This window comes from Enhydra lutris, unplaced genomic scaffold (genome assembly GCF_002288905.1).
Source record: "Enhydra lutris kenyoni isolate GAN:26980312 unplaced genomic scaffold, ASM228890v2 scaffoldscaffold2, whole genome shotgun sequence".
Classification (NCBI taxonomy): domain Eukaryota; kingdom Metazoa; phylum Chordata; class Mammalia; order Carnivora; family Mustelidae; genus Enhydra; species Enhydra lutris.
The window spans coordinates 45469971-45491045 of record NW_019154086.1 but is presented as its reverse complement, the minus strand read 5'-3'; the positions used below and the strand labels follow the sequence as shown (position 1 = coordinate 45491045).

General features: G+C 34.0%; 1 protein-coding gene across 4 annotated transcripts in view; it reads left to right on the top strand.

Moving 5' to 3' along the window:
- Nucleotides 1-21075, top strand: part of LOC111148061 (transient receptor potential cation channel subfamily C member 1) — a 70021-nt gene that overhangs the window by 14938 nt on the left and 34008 nt on the right. For 2 of the 4 annotated variants that reach the window (XM_022504439.1, XM_022504448.1), the window contains 3 exons: nt 1553-1654; nt 6295-6497; nt 18117-18248. In XM_022504439.1, the coding sequence (XP_022360147.1) occupies nt 1553-1654; nt 6295-6497; nt 18117-18248 (437 nt within the window). The remainder of the gene's footprint in view (nt 1-1552; nt 1655-6294; nt 6498-18116; nt 18249-21075) is intronic. The other 2 variants (XM_022504466.1, XM_022504457.1) reach the window with 1 other exon arrangement.

Sequence of the window (21075 nt, the reverse complement as noted above, 5' to 3'; positions counted from 1 at the left end):
TGAAGAATATTTGGGGGAAAAAATATCCTGCCTTTATAGACAGCTCTTAGTGTGGTTGAGACAATTCCTTCTGGGAAATAATGCCCGTGAAGTTAGTTTGTGACAACTCAGTATAGTTTGGGTTTTTGTTTTTTTTTTGAAATTTGCAGTTAGATCCATGGCTGTGTTGAATTGTTGGAGTTGACTGGTATTTTGACGTGGAGAGTCATAGCATTACCATAGTTAGCTTTATAAGTTAAAATTTGTCATAAATGAAATGTTTAGTAGTAATGAACATGTAATCCTTTTTGTTTGCTTCATCTGACCAAGTATGGTAAAAATTGAAGAGAAATATTTGCAAAGCGGGATAATGATGCTAGATTTAAATAGGCTACAGCCCAGTGAACCTTAAAAGTTTTAAGGAATAAAAAAATAGAATTTCTCATTGGGGTGGGGAGTTTCTCCTGTGGGAATACATAGATGGTTTCTAATAGTTGAATGTGGCCCCCAGTTCTTTCTTTGGGGTGCTCTTTCCTATTTTTAGGTATCCAGATAAAGCCTGTTGTTTTTAGTCCTATTTTTGACATCTAGATAAAGTATATAGAAGCTTTATTCTTTCGGTTCCAAGAATACTAAAGATCTGATATAGTTTCATTTTCAAGAGGAGAAAGTTGATGTAAATGGTTGTTAAAGATTGTAACAGTTTTTAAAATGTACAGATTGAAAGTAATCAGGGCACTTTCTTAGATTAAATCGTTATTTGTCCCCATGTTTCCCTTCTGCCTTTATGGTTTTCCTTAAAACAAAACAGAGTAGAACAAAACCAAAAGAAACCCAAAAACCTGGTGTCACAGTTGCCAAGTATCATAATAGGACTGTCGACTTTGTTACGGGTTGGAAAGTCCCAAATGCTCAGCTTCTGTTTACTTTTTCCTCCATCAAAGTTGGAATTTCAAAATGAATGATACCTTGGGAGTAAAACTGTAAAGTCACTTCTCCCTCTTGTCTCCAAGGACATTGGTAGTCTAGTTTTTTACAGCTTTTACTTGATAAGATTGCTAATATTAATGTCAAATTTGTAACATTTCAGTTAGCCATGTATATTTTAAAGTTGAGACCAGAGAGCTCCCCTATCCTCATGGTTGCCCTGATGGTCATTTTTATTAGAATGAACATAATCCTTTATCAGTAGTAATAGTTCTTGGCAATTTCTTTAAAGATCTGGAATGTTAAGATTTTCTTTTTGTTTCGAAGTTCACAAGTAGAGGTCTTAAAAAGAAATTTCAGCTTTGAATACTCCATGGATCAGCACTGTTCCACTAATAAACACTTTTAGCAACCATTTATTTTTTTTGTGAAACCAGGACAGAAATTTGTATGTTTTATGGTACACAAAAGTACTGCTAAGGCAAGCAAATGTACTATTTGGACAGTCTAAATTTAAAAAAATTTAGTATTACTGTATATACTACAGTTTAAATTTAAAGAAAGTTTTATTTAAGAATTAGTAAAAATAAATAGTTTACCTTTTTATCCTCCCATTTTCATTTTTAACCTTTTTTTTTTTTTAAAGTCCGCAGATGCACTTTTGGTGGCAATCGACTCTGAAGTAGTGGGAGCTGTTGATATACTACTTAATCATCGACCAAAACGATCATCAAGACCAACTATAGTAGTTAGTACTCTTAAATATTTATTAATTTGGATTTTTGAACCAAAATAGATCTCCTGCCCCATTGCCATTTTTTTCTTCCCCTAAATTTATTTTGTTTTAAAGAAATAGATTTTTTTTTTTACTCTGTAAAATATTGCCTTCAAGTAAGTAGATACTTGCAGGAATAATTAATTTTGCTTTCAGGAAACCTTTTTAAAATTAGTGATATTTTCATAATTTTGTCAGTGTGGACCAATATTTTTAGTTTTGGATATTCTATAGATTGGGTTGAAAATACAGATTAGTTTCCAAATGGATTTAAGAATTAAACATAAACAGTGAAACCATAAAACTGGTAGGTGAATATTTAACTGATTATGAGTGGAAAGACTTTCTAATCATAAAAAGCAATGGCACAGCCTTTGGCTGTATAGAAGTTAAATTTCTGGAATTCAGACATCGAGCAGAATTTAGAAAGCAGATGGATAACTGGCAAAGATATTTTCAAAATATATCACAAATTCATAATCTTAATAATTGAAAAATTGATGAAAAACACCAGGATCAGAAAAGGACACCAAAAAAGTCTCAGAAAAGAAAATATAAGACATTAAAACTTACTACTAGTAAGATATGAAATACCAAATTTTGCTCATCAAATTAGCAAAGATTTACTTATTTATTTAAATTTTAGTTAACATATAGTGTAATGTTGGTTTCAGGAGTAGAATTCAGTGACTCATCACTTACATATAACACAGTGTGTATCACAAGTGCCTTCCTTAATACCCATCACCTATCTAGCCCACTACCCACCCACATCCTTCTATTAACCCTCAGTTTTTTTTCTGTCATTAAGAGTCTCTTATGGTTCATTTCCCTCCTGCCTTTTTCCCTCCCTTCCCATACATTCATCTGTTTTTAAATTCCATATATGAGTGAAATCATATGGTATTCGTCTTTGACTGACTGACTCATTTCACTTAATATAATATGCTCTAGCTCCATCCATATCATTCCAAATGGCACGTTTTCATTCTTTTCAATAGCTGGGTAATATTGCAATATATATAGCTCTTCTTTATCCATTCATCAGTCAATGGCTATTTGGGCTCTCCATTGTTTGGTCATTGTTTGAATGCAAATTAGTAAAGATTTTTGAAAATAATTATCATTGATGGCAAAAGAGTAGTACAGTCTAACACAAATTGGTGGGGAGGGTATTTTGGAAAGCAGTTTGGCAGAGTGTGTCATAAATAAGAAAGCTGTTCATGTTCTTTAACCTAGTGCTTCCCCTTCTAGGAACTGTCAGAAATGGGGAGAAAAATGTTAATTGTGATCTTACTTATAGCAATGAAAAAACCATGTGACCCAATTTAAACATCCCCAGATAAAAGATTGGAAATAGTGAAAGTATATATTAAAATGATATTTTTAAAAGAATATTTAGGAACCTGAATAAATATGACTTAGGAAGGTGAAAAAAATGAGAATAGTAAACTGGACATATAATATGAGCCAATGTTAAAAAGATGCACAGACAAGGAACTATATGCAAATGTAGCAAAATGTTATCTAACAGCAGTCATCTCATTGCTAAATTAAGGATTTTTTTCCTTACTCCTTTTAATTTTCCTTATTGCTTTAAGTTTTTAAGACAGTCACTAATGATCAGATAAATTCTACTCTAAAATGAGATATTTGTTATATTTCAAAATTTAAAAAATTACAACATTCATTATTGGTGAGGATGTAGTAAAACAAGTAGTTTAAATAATTGCTGATAGTGTAAACTGGCTATCCTCTGAAGAAAAACACCATTTTAAGAAAGAATTATAAATTAGTTGTGGATTATCTGCCATTGTCTGGGAACAATGAGAAGCTCTGCTAAATTGCATACTTTATCAGACATTAGCTGAAATCTTTTACTTTCATTTAGGTATTAGAAAGTATGTGTAAGCATGACTTGCTCTAGATGGTAGTACCAACTAGGTTAAGTGGTGATAAGAAACCAAAAGGAAAAGGAAAAAAGGCTAAGAATATAGCCCTTGTCCAAATGATCAGAAATACCTAGAATCCTATTCGATTTTCTGTCCTCTGTCTTGCAGTCATTGTTATATTTTGGTATACTTATTCCACCTTGTAGCCTTTTTATCCATTTACTTTCTTGGCAGGGAGAGGGGGGTGTAGTATGCCAGGGTATTGGAGCAACTGGCTGACATTATTTCATCACCATTAGCACCACCAGTCGACTCTTGAGTTGTAAGGCTCTGGCAGTCTTCATCTACTCAGTGAAAGAACACTTTGTACTTCATTTCTAACGAAAAGGGGTATCCAGCCTTTGCTTGAGTGCTTTCAGTGATGGCAAGATCATATTTTAAGAGCCTTAATACTTCTTGACAGATAATGTCAAATATTTTTATATACTTTTTTATGATTTCAGTGAATTCTGTATTCTTAGCTTATCAAAATTATTTATTGATAAATTTTGATTTTCAAATACAGGTTGGTTTTTTGATAGTATGTAGATTATATTATGAACAATGAAATAATGAATTTTAATCTTCTAATAAGGTTTTTCATGTAGTCAAGTATATTTTATAGGAAAAATGTGAACATTATTTAGATACAATTTTCTTTATAACCAGTAATAAGGGGAGAAAGGGCTAAATTTTTAGATTTCTTTGTTATTTTTATTTTTATTTTTATTTTTAAAAGATTTTTATTTATTTATTTGACAGACAGAGATCACAAGTAGGCAGAGAAGCAGGCAGAGAAAGAGAGGAGGAAGCAGGCTCCTTGCTTGAGCAGAGAGCCCGATGTGGGGCTCAATCCCAGGACTCTGAGATCATGACCTGAGCTGAAGACAGAGGCTTTAGCCCACTGAGCCACCCAGGCGCCCCTCTTTGTTATTTTTAAATAAATTCTTTAATTTGAAGTTTCCAGGAAATAAATGGGAAGTATATAAAGAAACTATTCATAAAAGAAGGGGGAAAAGCTAAGGATGTTGGAAAATACTAGAACTTAGCCAGTAATCAAAGGAAAGTAAAGTATTTTTTCACTCATAAATTGGGAATGACCATGCCTAGTGCTGGTGAGTGAACCTTGAGTGTGAAATGGGTACATTCGTATATTATTGGTAATATAAACTATGAAAAGAACTTCAGTGATCTATATCAAAAGCTTCAAAACTGTTCATGGCCTTTAGACCTATTATTGCACTTCAGGGGTTCTGTGGTTAATGAGTTTATCCTAAATTTCAAAAAAGCTGTATTCATAAAGATGTTTGTGGTAGTGTTATTTAAATAAGCAAAACAAAATATCTTGAACATAGGTCTATGAATTTTCTTAAATTACATGCTAGGTCTACACATGAATTTTATTTCCCAGAAATTCTGGGCTATCGTTTTATGAAATTATTAGAAGCATTGAATTTCAAAATAGTAAGGACCATTGTTTTTAATCATCGATGCCAAATCACTTATGCCAAAGATGTCCTTAAAAGGAGGTATAATAGAGAAAGTACTGGAAGGAGACACTGTAAAATGTATTTTGCATAGTAGGAATATGGGAATTTTTATACTTCTTTCTGCTTTTCTCTATTTTTCAGATATTTTAAAATATGTGTGTACTACTTTTATAACGTTAATAAAAATTACGCAAAAAACCCTATGAACTTGATAAGTTTATGCAATGGAATCAAACAGCTCTCAGGAAAAGCCATGTGAAAAAGTGAGAAGTATTGGGAAGAATATGCAATAGTCATAAATCAGTCAATCTTTTTATTTAACCCTGGTTCTTTGTTTACTTATGTTTCCTTCCTCATGTCATGCCATCAGCAGGCCCATGAGCCCATGTAGGGAAAGCAGCTCAGGCTCTGGTATAATGTGGACATGAGTTCTGATCTGCATTTTGCCACTCTGTTGTGTAGCTTGGGCGTGTTAACTTCTCTGAGCCTCAGTTTCTTCATGGGGATTATAATGTTCAATTTTGCAGGCATTTTGGGGATTAAATGAGATGATAAACGTAAAGTGCCTAACAGTCCCAGGACTCATGAATAGTAGTTATTATTGTTAGTGTTTTTGTGCATTTTTAACAGGAAATAGTATAGGTAGTGATTGGGAATATGTAGAGAATTACACAAAATGAAGAGTGCTTCCTATTTACTTACTCCTTTCAGGTAGCTTCATTGCTATTAATGTGACAAGGTTTCCATAAAGTTGGAATTTTTAAGTTTTTCTCATGCATTTATACTTTGCCTATTTTTAACATTTCTGTTTTTTCCTTTATATTCTTTTTCTAAGATTCTTGTTCTTTATCCTTGTCATGCATGTTTCCATAATCTTGTGAAAATGAAACACTTTTCCCTAAGGTATTTCTCTAGGTATCCTCACTTCTTCTTTGTTAGGAAAGCAGGACTCTAGTTGTATGAATGTGTCCTATTGAAGATTTTTGTCTGTCATGATTATATTGCATTTATTAATTAATATTGAGTTATAAGTTTTCAAAACAAGTTGAGTCCTGGTAAAATGTTTATCATATTTTTAAAAATAATTCTTATATTCTTTGTGCCTTCTGATTTTTTCATTTCATTTTCAGATAAATATATTATTTTGAAGTCACAAATAATAATTTTATACATTTATATAAATATTTTTCAGAAACTAATGGAACGAATTCAGAATCCTGAGTATTCAACAACTATGGATGTTGCACCTGTCATTTTGGCTGCTCATCGTAACAACTATGAAATTCTTACAATGCTGTTAAAACAGGATGTGTCTCTACCCAAGCCCCATGCAGTTGGCTGTGAATGCACGTTGTGTTCTGCAAAAAACAAAAAAGATAGCCTCCGACATTCCAGGTTAGAAAGTTAAGGTTTTGATAAATAGATGTGCAATTTACTAAGGTATATGTCCGTGAAATTTTTGTTGTTTTTCTTTCTATGCGGCTTTTAAGAAATATGGTACTGGAATGGCTTATGAAAGCTAAACTTCTAATTCTTTGGTTAATATGAGTTTCACATTTTTTAGAAGTGTTTACTAAATGATATGTAGTTAGGAAAAGTCTTCAAATTTGAATAAGGTTTACCTCGTACTTCTGCTGGTGGGTCTTGGAGACACTATTTACTTTTTAAAAGCAGAGTTTATTAATCTAAGAGAATTTCCAAATAGTGGAAGGGGTGGAGATACCCCTTCTTATCTTATTTACAAGGAAATAAAAAGTATGTTCTATCTGACTAAATACTTAACTTGTTATGCCTTTTACTTCCCCTTTCACACAATATTTAAATCTTTTTCTCTTCCCTTTCTCCCCAGTCAAAAAAGTAAGAGCAGCTGAGGAGAAAATGAACAAGAAAGTATCCCAACTCAGACAGGCTGAGCAAGAGCACACACATGGGCATGTTGTATAAAGTTTTGGCCTAGACTTAAGAATCTCATTTTCAGCTTAAGTCTTCATATATATATTACCTGTGTAGTAATCAAATATAGTTGAAATTACATCAAATATAACATTTACTATGGGAAATGTGGTCTGGAAGTCCTAAGTAGCCCCTTGACAAACTGTTTTTACAGTATGTGAAATTAGCCTTAAAGCTGCAAGCTATTCACCCTTACTCCTTCCTTACCTTAAGGACAGATCTTTGGTGGATTGACAGATAGTCACAGATCCATAAATTGAGAAAGTCTCCTGGAAATCAATTTAATGTTTATTTGCAGAGGTTGAACTGGAAAGTTTTTCTATTTTCAAGTTTCAATGAGACCTATTTTGGGGGGAGGGGTTTAAGATCTCATTGATAGTTAAGGCTATACCATTTAAATTTTGAGTTTTAAAATGACTAGTCTGTAAAATGACAAGCAGAAATGATCTTTAAGGCTTCTTCTAGTTTTAAAATCCTTTATTAATATTAAATATAAGTAGGGCTGCCCGGGTGGCTCAGTGGTTTGAGCCTCTGCCCTTGGCTCAGGTCATGATCTCAGGGTCCTGGGATCGAGTCCCACATCAGGCTCTTTGCTGGGCAGGGAGCCTGCTTCCTCCTCCTCTCTCTCTCTCTCTACTTGTGATCTCTCTCTGTCAAATAAATAAAATCTTTAAAAAAAATATTAAATATAAGTATTTCTAAATTGTATGCTTATTAAATATGTGTGTAGTTGAAGCAGCTGAGGTTGTAGGAATTGGGGCTAGAGAGAACACTAAGCCTGGTTCTGTTTCAGGTGGGGAAAAAGCTTTGTTCTGAAAGCTTTTAGAGGAGCTGGTGACATGAGCTTGGTCTTTAGGTATGAATAAAAATAAAAGAGGGGCCCCTAGGTGGCTCAGTTGGTTAAGTCTCTGACTTTTGATTTTGGCTCTGGTCATGCTTTCAGGGTCATGGGATCGAGCCCCATGTTGGCTCTGTGCTCAGTGGGGAAATTTTCTCTTTTGCTACCTCCCTACCACACACCCACTCAAATAAATAAATAAGTAAATATATAAATAAATAAATCTTAAAAAAAATAAAAAGGTTGTTTATGCAGAAAATACAGTATGTGGTTGTGGTTTATTCAGGGAACTCCAAATGGTATGGTGTGTTTACAGAAAAGTTTGAGAGTTTATTGTTGGTATTTGGGAAAACAGGGCAAATATCTTGGCTACAAGTCATTTCTTGGAATTGCTAAGTAGACTTACTGAAGAAAAGAGGGTAACAACATGAGTAAAAAGAGATATGGGTGAAGGTTTTGGTAAAGTTGAAGAGCCAATATCCTGGCAATAAAGAAGTGAGGCATTCTGTATAAAGTTACTGGTTTTTAAATTTTAGAGATGCTGAAGTTTCAGGTGATGATAAGATCGAGGGGCAGTAATTTTATTTTATTATTTATATATTTATTTTTAAAGATTTCATGTATTTGAGAGACAGCACAAGCCAGGGGGTGGGAAGGGAGGTAGAGGAAGGCGGAGAAGCAGACTCCCCACTTAGCAGGGAGCCAGACTCCAGGCTTGATCCTAGGACCCTGGGATCATGACTTGAGCCAAAGGCAGACCTTTAACTGACTGAACCACCCAGGCACCCCTTAGGGGTGATTATTTTATCTTACTTTTTTTTAAATTATTGTTAAAATTTTTATATTTATTTGAAAGGGAATGAGAGAGAACACGAGTGGGGTGAGGGGCAGTTGGAGAAGCAGACTCCCTGCTGACCCTGGGGTTAAAGGCAGCCGCTTAACCAACCCAGTCACTCAGATGCCCCAGGGGCCATAATTTTAAATGGGGTAGGGAAGGGTTATGGACCATTGTAGTTTAGAAAAACATTTTCAGTAATATAATTGCTATGATTTGGTTTTAGTCTCAATTATTCGATGTGTTGTGAAATTTTGAATAACTTTAAAGGAATATTTGAAATCTTTATTGTCTATCAAAGAAAGACAAAGTTTTTAAAAAGTTGAGAAGTGCCTTGTTTAAACTGCATAGTGATTTTTATAGTTTTGAGTTTGAATGCCTGTAAGCCCAAAGTATACTCAACTTTACTCATATTATAACCCACTTCACCCTTGAAAGCAATTGAATTTGTACAGCTTGGCTAAAAAAGTAGGATTTGGCATTGAGAAAATCAGTGAACTATGAGGCTCTAGTAATACTAGTTTGAAAGCTATTTATTTATTTATTTATTTGACAGACAGAGATCATAAGCAGGCAGAGAGGCAGGTAGAGAGAGAGGGGGAAGCAGGCTCCCTGCTAAGCAGAGAGCCCGATGCGGGGCTCGATCCCACGACCCTGTGATCATGACCTGAGCTGAAGGCAGAGGCTTTAACCCACTGAGCCACCTAGGTGCCCCAGTTTATTCCTTTTTATTGTTGAGTAGTATATCATTGTAAGGATGAATCTTTTGTTTATACATTCACTAGTTGACGGACACTTGAGTTGTTTCTAGTTTTTGGCAGTGAACATTCACATACAAGTCTTTTTGTGGACTTTTTTTTTTTTTTTTTTTTTTTAATTTCTGTTAGGTAGATAGCTAGGAGTGGAATTGCTGGGTTGTATGTTAAGTATTATGTTTAATTTTTTAAGTAACTGCCAAACTGTTTTCCAAAGTGATTGTGGCATTTTACATTCTCACTGTGATATGTGATGCTTTCAGTTCCTCCACATGGTCACCAACTTTATATTGTTAGTTTTTTTGATCATAGCCATTTTAGCAGAAGTATAGTAGTATTTCATTGTGGTTTTAATTTGCATATCCCTTATGCCTTATAATATCAAGCATCTTATCATGTGTTTATATGCCATTAATCTATCTTCTTTGATGAAGTGTCTACTCAGACTCTTAACTATAGAAAACAAACTGAGGGTTGCTGAAGGGGAGGTGGGCAGGGGGTTGGGTTAAATGGGTGATGGGTATTAAGGAAGGCCCTTGTGATGAGCACTGGGTGTTTGTTTGTTTTTTTAAGATTTTTATTTATTTTTGTGTGCGTGAGAGAGAGATTGAGTACAAGCAGGGGGGAAGGGCAGAGGGAGAAGCAGACTTCCTATGGAACAGGGAGCCCAGTGTGGGACTCGATGCCAGGACCCCAGGATCATGACTCAAGTAGAAGGCAGACACCCAACCAACTGAACCTCCCAGGAGCCCAGAGCATTGGGTGTTATATGTAAGCAATGAATCTCTAAATTCTACTTCTGAAACTAATAATACACCATACGTTAGCTAACTGGAATTTAAATAAAAACTTGAAACAAAATAAAATGAGTTAATGTAAGTCTTTCATCTTTCATCTTTTTTTTTTTAATTTTTTTATTTTTGCTAGGCTGTGCACTTTGCATTTCAAATAAAGTTTAGAATGAGTTATCAATTTTTACAAAAATACTTGCTTGGATTTTTAAGAGGGGTTCCATTAAACCAATTTGGAGAGAATTGCTATTTTAATAATATTAATCTTTCAACCTATGAATATGGTATATCTCTCTATTTTATTAGACCTTCCTTATTACTTTCAGCAATGTTTTCTAGTCTTCAGTGTATTGATCTTGTGCTTCTTTTTTTTACAATTTATTCCTAAGTATTTTATTTGTTTTGATAATGTTGCACATGAATTGCTTTCTTAATTTCATTTGCAGATGGTTTGTTGCTAGTATATAGAAATAAAACAGATTTTTTTGTATACTGGTTTTGTATCTTGTTTTTCCTAAACTCATTTATTCTAATAGGGCTTTTTGTTTGTTTGCTTTTTAGCTTCCTAAAGATTTTTTTATATATAAGATTATATGTTCTCAAGTAGAGGAAGTTTTAATTCTTTTCCAATCTTTAGTCCTTCATTTTTCTTGCCTTATTGCACTGGCTAGAACCTCCAGTGTGATATTGAATGTAAGTTAGTAAGAGTGAATATCCTTGCCTTAAGATTCTTGGTTCTGGAGTTTCTATTTGGAATTTTCTATTTATAGTATCATAGGAAATAGTTTTACTGCCCTAAAGATCCCTTACATTACACTTATTTATTCCTCCCTTACCCCCAAACCCTTGGCAAACACTAAAATTTTTTTTTTAACTGTCTCTGGTTTTAACTTTTCTCTGTGATGTCATATGATTGGAATAATATAGTTTATAGCCTTTTCATATTGGCTTCTTTCACTTAGGAATATGCATTTAGGTTTCCTTCATGTGTTTTCATGGATTGACATTACATTTCTTTTTAACACTGAAGAATATTCCATTGTATGAAGGTACTACAGTTTATCTATTCACCTATTGAAAGACAGCTTGATTGCTTCCAAGTTTTGGAAGTTATAAATAAAGCTGTTATAAACATTCACGTACAGGTTTTTGTGTGGACATAAGTTTTCAACTTAATTAGATAAATATCAAGAAGTGTGATTGCTGGATCTTAAGGTAAGAATATAAGAAACTTCCAAACTGTCTTGCAAAGTGCCTGCACTTCAGCATTCCTACCAACAATGAATGAAGTTCATATTATTCCACATCCTGATCAACATTTGATACTGTCAGGGTTGAATTTTAGCCTTTCTAATGTGTGTGTATTGGTATGGTATCTCATTGTTGCTTTAATTGCCATTCCCTAGTGATGTATGATGTACATTTCTATATGCTTATTTGCCATCTGTATATCTTCTTTTGTGAGATGTCTGTTCAGATCTCTTGCCTATTTTTAAATTGGATTGTTTTCTTATTGTTGGGTTTTAAGGGTTTTTTATATAATTTATATGCAGGGTCCTTTATCAGATACATTTTTTGCAAATATTTTCTCCCAGCCTGTGGCTTGTCTTTTTATCCTTTTAATTCATGGGTTATTTCAAACTGTGCTGTTGTACTTTCATGTATTTTGGGATTTCCCAGATTTCTTCCTTCTGGTGATTTCTAATTTAATTTCTAAATTAATTAATTATTGGAGAATACTGTATTTTTAAAATAACTTAATTGAGGAGAACCTGCGTGGCCCAATCGTTTAAGTGTCTGCCTTCAGCTCAGGTCATGATCCCAGCATCCTGATATGGAGCCCTGGATTGGGTTCCCTGCTCAGTAGGGAGTCTGCTTCTCCCTACCCCACTTTTGCATTCTTGCTCTCTCTCCTTCTCAAATAAATAAGTAAAATCTTTAAAAAGTAACTTTATTGAGATATAATTTGAGATATAATTCATATATTTTGAAATTCACCCTTTTATAATATTCATGAAGTTATACATTGACCATCATTACCTAATTCCAGAACCTTTCATCCCATCCAGAAGAAACACTATACTAATTACCAGTACTCTCGAAACCACTGGAAACCACTGAATTTACTTTCTGTTCTTATGGGTTTGCCTCTTCTGAGTATTTCATATAAATTGCATCTTTAAAGTTCTTATTATTTGCTTATCTTTTTGGAGAGGTCTATTCAAATCCATTTCCCAGTTTTTTAATTGGTTATCTGCTTTTTTATTTGTTGAATTATAAGAGTTGTTTGTTTGTTTTATATCCTGGATACAAGTCCCTCATCAGATACATGATTTGTAATTTTTTTTTCACATTCTATCAGTTATCTTTTCACTTTTTTGATGGTGTACTTTGAAACACAGAAGTTTTTTTTTTTTTTTGAAGATTTTTTATTTTATTTATTTGACAGACAGAGATCTCAAGTAGGCAGAGAGGCAGGCAGAAAGAGAGAGAGGAGGAAGCAGGCTCCCCGCGGAGCAGAGAGCCCAATGTGGGGCTCGATCCCAGGACCCTGGGATCATGACCCGAGCTGAAGGCAGAGGCTTTAACCCACTGAGCCACCCAGGTGCCCCGAAACACAGAAGTTTTAAAGAAGTTTGGTGGCATCCAGTTGACCTCTTTTTGGTATTATAGCTAAGAAACCATTGCTTAATTTGGAGAAAGTACTTTTTATCATTTCATTCTTTAAAGAAATGTTAAGACTAGTTCTATGGCCTACCATATAATTTGACATGGACAATATTATATGTACTCTTGAAATAATACTCTTGAATATTCTGTGTACTCTTGGAGTGAGCATTCAATAAACTTCGTTCAATCATATATTCTTTCATAGTATTTGAATCTTCCTTATCCCTCCGGTTTTCAATCTATTTATTCTATCAATTTCCGGGAGAGGAATTCTCAATCTCAGAATGTATCAGAATATATAATTTATCCTTGTCAGATGGAATATTCTGTCAATGTCTAGTTGGTTGCTTAATTCTTTTCTTTCCTTGTTGATCTTTTGTCTAGTTCTATCCACTATTGAAAGTGGGGTGTTAAAAGTGTTTGTTATTGTTCAGTTGTCTATTTTTCCATTTCTATTAATTTTTTCTTCATGATTTTGGTGCTCTGTTGTTAGTTACAAATATGTTTATAAATGTTATATCTGGGGTGCCTGGGTGGCTCAGTGGGTTAAGCCGCTGCCTTCGGCTCAGGTCATGATCTCAGGGTCCTGGGATCGAGCCCCGCGTCGGGCTCTCTGCTCAGCAGGGAGCCTGCTTCTTCCTCTCTCTCTACCTGCCTCTCTGCCTGCTTGTGATCTCTCTCTGTCAAATAAATAAATAAAATCTTTAAAAATAAATAAATAAATAAATAAATAAATGTTATATCTTCTTTAATTGACCTTTTATCATTATAAAATGTCCCTCTTTATTGCTAGTAATATTTTTTTGGTTTGTTTTAAAGTTTGATACTAGTATAGTTTTTCCAGCTTTCCTGTGGTTGCTGTTTGCATGGTATATATTTTTCTAGACTTTTACTTTCAGTCTATTTGTATCTTTGAATCTAAAGTGTATCTCCTGTAGACATAATCCTGTAGATTATGCTTTTTTAAAATTTAGTCTGACAACATCTGCCTTTTAATTGGATTGTTTAAACCATTTACATTTAATGTTTTTAATATAGTTGTAAATATGTCATTTTGCCTTTTGTTTTCCACATGTCTCCTCATTTGTTTCCTTTGTGTCTTACATCTTTCTTGTTCCTCTGTTCCTTCATTAGTGCTTTTTTTGCATTGAGTGTATATTTTCTAATTGGCATTTTAATATCATTAATGAATTACTTATTATATGTTTTCACAAGTTTTTTAAATTTTGTTTTTATTTTTTACTGGTTGCCCCAGGGGTTACCATATGTGTCTTAACTTGTCAGAATCAGGTTCAGATTAATACTAGCTTAATTCTAATAATATATAGAGTGTTATTCTATATAGCTCTATTCTCTTTTCCATCCTTTTAATGGTATTGTTATTATACATATTTCATCTATAAACCCAACAACATATTGTTGTTTATTTTACTGTCAACATACATATTGTTGTATACTTTACTGTCATCATTTCTTTAGTCTATTACAGCTGTAGTCCTGTCCACTTATTTTGTGCTATTACTGGCGATTACATTATACATGTATTACATTTCTCTGTGTTACTATAGGCCAAATGATACATGGTATACATATTATTTTATATAATTGCTTTTTAAAGATTATTTATTTATTTAAGGGAGAGGGGGAGAGAGAATCTCAAGCAGATTCCACACTGAGCATGGAGCCTGATGTGGAACTGGATTTCATGATCCTGAGATCATGACCCTAGCTGCCATTGCATGGAGCACTGGGTGTGGTACATAAACAATGAATTCTGGAACACTGAAAAGAAATAAAATAAAACAAAATGGAAAAAAAAAAAGAGTCTGATGCTTAACTGACTGAACTACCTAGATGCCCTTATATAATTGCTTTTTAAATCAGTTAAGAGGCAGAGAGAAATATACATTTATAGTGTCTTTTATAATTATATAACTACTTTTACTTGTTCTTTTTGTTCATGTGGATTTGAATTATCATCTTGGATCACTTGCTTTCAGCCTGAAGAACTTCCTTTAGTATTTCTTGTGAGGCAGGTCTGCTAGGAATGTTATTCAATTAGTCTTTATCAGGCAAAGTTCTTATTTTGCCTTTACTTTTGCATAATAGATTTGCTGGTTATAGGATTTTTGTCTGAGGGTTGGTTTTTTTTTTTTTTTTTCCTTTGAGTGCTTTGAATATTTTATCCTTCTATTGTTTTGACTGAGAAGTCTGCTGTTAGTCTTATTGGGGTTTCCTTGTAAATGCCTCATCACTTTCCTCTTGTTGCTTTCAAGATTTTTTCCCTGCCTTTGACTTTCAGCACATTTACCATGATGTTTCTGTTTGTGAGTCTCTTTGCATTTGTCCTACTTGGAATTTGTTGAGTTTCTTGGATATGCAGGTTATTGTTTTTCAGTAAATATAGTAAGTTGTTAGCCATTATTTTTGCAAATATTTTTTCTTCTCTTCTCTCCTGGTATGTACCCATTGTGAGTATGTTCTTGTATTTAATAGTATTACATATCTCTGTGAATTTCTGTTCATTTTTCCTCATTCTTTTTCTTCTCTTTAGTCTTTGGCTTGCATAATCTCTATCAATATATCTTCAAGTTTGGTAGTTCTTTCTCCTGCCAGTTCAGATCTACTGTTGAGCCCTGCATTATTTTGCTAAGGCTATCATAATAGGATACCACACTGGGTGACTTAAACAACAGAAACGTATTGTCTTACAATTCTGGAGCCTAGGAATCCAAAATCAAGGTATGGGCAGGGTTGGTTTATTCTGAGGGTTGTGAAGGAGGATTCTGTTCTGGGCCTTTTGCTGGATGATTTTAATGAAGTCTATTTTCCCCCTCTGTTGTTGCTCCTCAGTGAGGCACAGCTTGACTCTTTCTTGCACATCTAATATTTCTTTGTTTGTAATCTGGACAGTCTAGTATATATTGTAGAAACTCCGAATACTGTTTTACTTTTCTAAGATTTTTAAAAATTATTATTATTTTTCTGGCCTGAAAAGTCTGTCTCCCTGTGATATATAATCATAGATCTCTGTGCCTATTTGAGTTTTTGATTCTTATTTTTTAAAAAGATTTATTTATTTTAAAGAGAGAGCATGCATATGAGTGGAGGGGGAGAGGCAGAGGAGAGAATCTTCAAGCAAACTCCTCGCTGAGTGCAGAGCTGATTCCAGGGCTCCATCCCACAACTCATGAGATCATGACCTGATCTGAAACCAAGAGTTGGATGCTTAACTGACTGAGCCACCTAGGCACCCCTGATTATTTTTATTTTTTAGCCTTGATTCCTAAGGGTCATTTCAGGTCTGTATAGGTGAGCCACTGATTTGGGTAGAATTTATGTTAATACACTTTGAGCCTATAAAAGAGTTCTGCTGTCTCCTGATGAGTCTCTGGGTTAGTTGGGGGAATGCAGACAAACAATAAACTGGGAAAAAAGTATTTAAAATACTTTGACTAGACAGAGGGCTAATTTCTTTGATATGTAGATCTTACAAATTGATTTAAAAAATAAACAATTATCAGAAAAATAGGCTAATGAAAATGAACAGGAATTTACAGAAGTAGTATAAATGGATAGTAAACAGGAAAGGATGCTTAAGCTTTTTAAGAAATTCACATAAAATTCCATTTTTCATTCGTGAAAGTGGCAAAATATTAATGATGTAGGGGGAAATGAGCTCTCTTTATTGTTAGTGCTTTAGAAGCATCTATTAGAATTTAAGATACATATGCCATTTTATGCAGCAGTTCTGAGTGTGCAAAGAACATATGAACTGAAGAATATTCATTGCTGTGTTATTTATAGAAGTAAAAAATTAGAAGCAACTGAAATTTCCATTTTTGGAGATCTGATGAGCTGCCATCAAATGGAAAACATCCAGTTTGGGAAAAAAAAATGACATGACTCTATATGTAGTAACATAGAAAAAGTTGTTCCTTTATATGTCTGATTATGTTTGTGTATGAATTGAAAATAATAAGGATATTCATAATTCTCTGTAATTTGATCATTCTTAGAGGAGAAGAGTTGGTGGAAGGAGGAGAACTGGGGACCGTCATATTTCTAAATGGCTTTATTTATTTATTTATTTACTTACTTACTTAATTTCACAGAGAGAAGAGAGCGCACATGTGAGAGCACAAGCAGGGTAAACAGTAGGCAGAGGGAGAGGTAGAGGGAGAAGCAGGCTTCCCGCTGAGCAGGGAGCCTGATACAGGGGTCAGTCTCAGGACCCAGGATCATGACTTGAGCTAAAAGCAGGCATTTAACCGACTGAGCCACCCAGGCACCCCTAAAACTGCTTGCTTTTTTTAATAACAAGCGTGTATTAAATTTATGTTTGGAAGGAAATATACATTATATAATATCTACTAAATTTATAAATTAAAAATTATATGTTTATAAATGAAATATTTATTACAAAAATTTTCTGGTTTTCTTCTTATTTAGGTATTAAATATGAACCATAACTAGTTTACAGAAGGTAAAGTGGTGTGCTTTTCCATTATCTAGAGATTATACATAAATGAATGATTTCATTCCTAAGATTTGAAATATCTTTAAAAAACAACCTGGTTAAGGGGCACCTGGGTGGCTCAGTGGGTTAGGCCGCTGCCTTCGGCTCGGGTCATGATCTCAGGGTCCTGGGATCGAGTCCCACATCGGGCTCTCTGCTCGGCGAGAAGCCTGCTTCCCTCTCTCTCTCTGCCTGCCTCTCCGTCTACTTGTGATCTCTGTCAAATAAATAAATAAAATCTTAAAAAAAAAAAAAAAAAAAAAAACAACCTGGTTAAAAAAAAAAAATAACCTGGTTGAATGAGTCATGTGTTATATATATCTAGTGTATTAATGTAGTCTTAACACTGAGGAAGGAAAAATTTAATAACCATTCACATCATATTCAAAATGTATTAGCTATTAGCCTATTCCATTTAAAGTAATATTGGTTCAAGAATAGAAATTTTTTAATTAAATTGGATTGAAAAATACAAAGACTTATTTTTTAAGTCTTTATGTAGTATATCCTGTAATAAGTATATTATAGTTATTTTATTTTCTTTTAATTTTATAATACTTTAATTTTAAATTTATGAAAATTATAGGTTGAAAATACTAATTATATGTGTACAATCCATTTATTTTACATTATGGAATCTAATTTTATCACAGGTTTCGTCTTGATATATATCGCTGTTTGGCCAGTCCAGCTCTAATAATGTTAACGGAGGAGGATCCAATTCTGAGAGCATTTGAACTTAGTGCTGATTTAAAAGAATTAAGTCTTGTGGAGGTGGAATTCAGGTGAGAATGAGTGGAAATTGTAAATTATATCCTTTTTTCCAGAATCCCTTCAGCCTGAGGTTTTTTTTTTCCATAAACCAAATTCATGTTTATATTTATTTACTTTTGATCCAAGATGACCAGACCTTGCTGCCACTTACCTGGGATTTTCCTTCAGGCTCAGTGGAATAGACCTTGATGTTACTTAGGTCACTCTTTCCCCACCTGCCCTTTGCCATTTGTTGAATGTTGCCAAAGGAGTTCTAAGACAGTGAAGAGTAGGGGGAGTGGCAGCCTTAAGCAAGAGCAAATTTGTAACTGTTCTCTATTCTACCTCACCTCATTCTCAGATTCTATAGTCATCCTGAGAGCTTGGTCCTTCATAACTTTCAGAAGCATGTAGAATGCTTTCTGTGTTTCAGGAACATTCCATATACACAGACATAGTCTGTTTTCACTGTTTGGTGATATTTTTCTATTAGGAGACACATAACATGTAGATATAAAAATAAAATACTACTGATTAAGAGGGATGAATCCCATTCTGAGTTTTCTTCTGAAATGAAGAGTTGAATGTAATTTTGACACAAAGAATCATCGTTTATCAATTTCTCTTAGAGAGTTAAGTTGGGATGACAGAAAAAGGCTTTGGAAAAAGAAACTATTACATAGAAATGAAATACTGCTGATTAAGAGGGATGAATCCCATTCTGAGTTTTCTTCTGAAATGAAGAGTTAAATGTAATTTTGACATAAAGAACCATTGTTATCAATTTCCCTTAGAGAGTTAAGGTGGGGGAACAAAAAAAGGCTTTGGGAAAAGTAGCCTATTAAACTACTTAATTTAAACATTAAAAAAATGAAGGTCCTTAGAAAATTATATTTCTTAGACTTGAGGAAAATCTTTGAGACTTTCCCTTATTTTAAAGTATCCCTTGTGCCCCCTGAAGGAGAGCTTGATCATTTCTTCCTGCTGGAAGGTTTTTGGGGTATCTCTACCTTTCCTTTTCAGTAGAGCTGCTGTGGGAGGCGCCCCCTCTTTGCATTGCACTCCTCTAGTGACTTGACAAGATGGAAAGATTCAGACTTCTTCCTGGAAGGGTGACAAGAAGCTTGCAGTTTTCTTATGCCTTGATAACAGTTTATAGTGTGTTTTTGATAGCTGAGTTCTAGAAACTTTTTAAATAACCTGTTCATAAGTTTTTAAGTATGGAACTCCTGTATTTCAATTTGGATAAGTTAAATTTTATTTTATTTAAACTTTATAGGACACAAAGTACATACTTCAAGAAAAACATAAGACATGGTTAAAATGTAACTTGTTGGTACTTTTAACTTTATTAGCATATGAGGCTGTTAATAAGTTATTCCTTTTAATTCTAAAGAACTTCTTATTATAATCTTATAATTGGAGTTCTCAGTTACCATATAAAGTAGAATTCATTCAGCTCCTTCCAAAAAGGATTTGAAGCAACTGCTATGATTATTCTGTAATCATCGGATAATAAAGTTAGATTTTGACCATTTACTTTAATTCCATTTTTTAAAAAATTATTTATTTATTTATTTGAGAGAGAGACATAATGAGAGAGAGCACACAAGTGAGGAGGAGGGGGAGAAGCAGGCTTCTTGCCGAGCAGGGAGCCTGATGTGGGGCTCAATCTTAGGACCCTGAGATCATGACCTGAGCCGAAGGCAGACGCTTAACCAACTGAGCCATCCAGGTGCCCCCAACCCCCTTGTTTTTGTAGACAGGGAAAGTGATCTATATAGGTTAGATATTTTACTGATAAGCAGCATCTAATTAGGAACAGAGTTAGCAAGAATTATAACTAGAACATAAGACTCCTGGCTTCTAGTCTACTATATTTCCATCTAAACTATACACAGCCTCTTATTAGTCTTATAATAATTTGTTAAAGATTAAGAAAATTAGATTAATAAAATATATTAATCTTACTGAATTCAGTGGTCTGTCAGTGTTTACCTAAAGATGAGACCTTTTTGTAATAATACATACTTTTGATGAATATTCTCATCTGTAATTGGATTCCTAGACTAAGAAGCAGTAATACTTCATTTGTTAAAGAAATATAATTACTTATTTTTAGGTAGTTTTGGTTATATAGTAAATCCAAAGAATAGATAGAAAAATGTTAGCCTCTAAGGAAAAGTTTTTAATTCTTTGAGTGATAATTTTCTGTTCATGGAAAATCCCATTATATAGATGATTAACCATTGGGAAATTTTTCTGTTTTTCCCTTTCCCAGTAAGGAGCAAAAAACTGAAGGGCACCTGGGTGGCTCAGTGGGTTAAGCCTCTGCCTTCAGCTCGGGTCATGGTCTCAGAGTCCTGGAATCAAGGCCCACATTGGGCTCTCTGCTCGGCAGGGAGCCTGCTTCCCCCCTCTCTCTCTGCCTGCCTCTCTGCCTACTTGTGATCTCTCTCTTTCTGTCAAATAAATAAATAAAATCTTTTTAAAAAAAGAGAAAAAAAAACGGAATAAAAATTATTTTCTGAATCTGACCCCAACTGACTCATATTTATACCTATCTAACTTTATTTTTGAGTTAATACACTCAGACATAATTTTAATATAACTGATTTTCTTAAAGAGAATTATCTGCTAAAACTTCTCAGTTTCTCACAAGTTTGTTGATATAGGCCTGTCTTTTTTTTTCCCCTAAAGATTTTATTTATTTATTTGATAGGGAGAGAGAGAGAGAGAGAGAGCGCACAAGCAGGGGGAGCAGCAGGCAGAGGGAAAGGGAGAAGCAGCCTCTCCGAGGAGTAGGGAGCCCAATGCGGGGCTCTATCCCAGGACCCTGGAATTATGACGTCAGCTGTA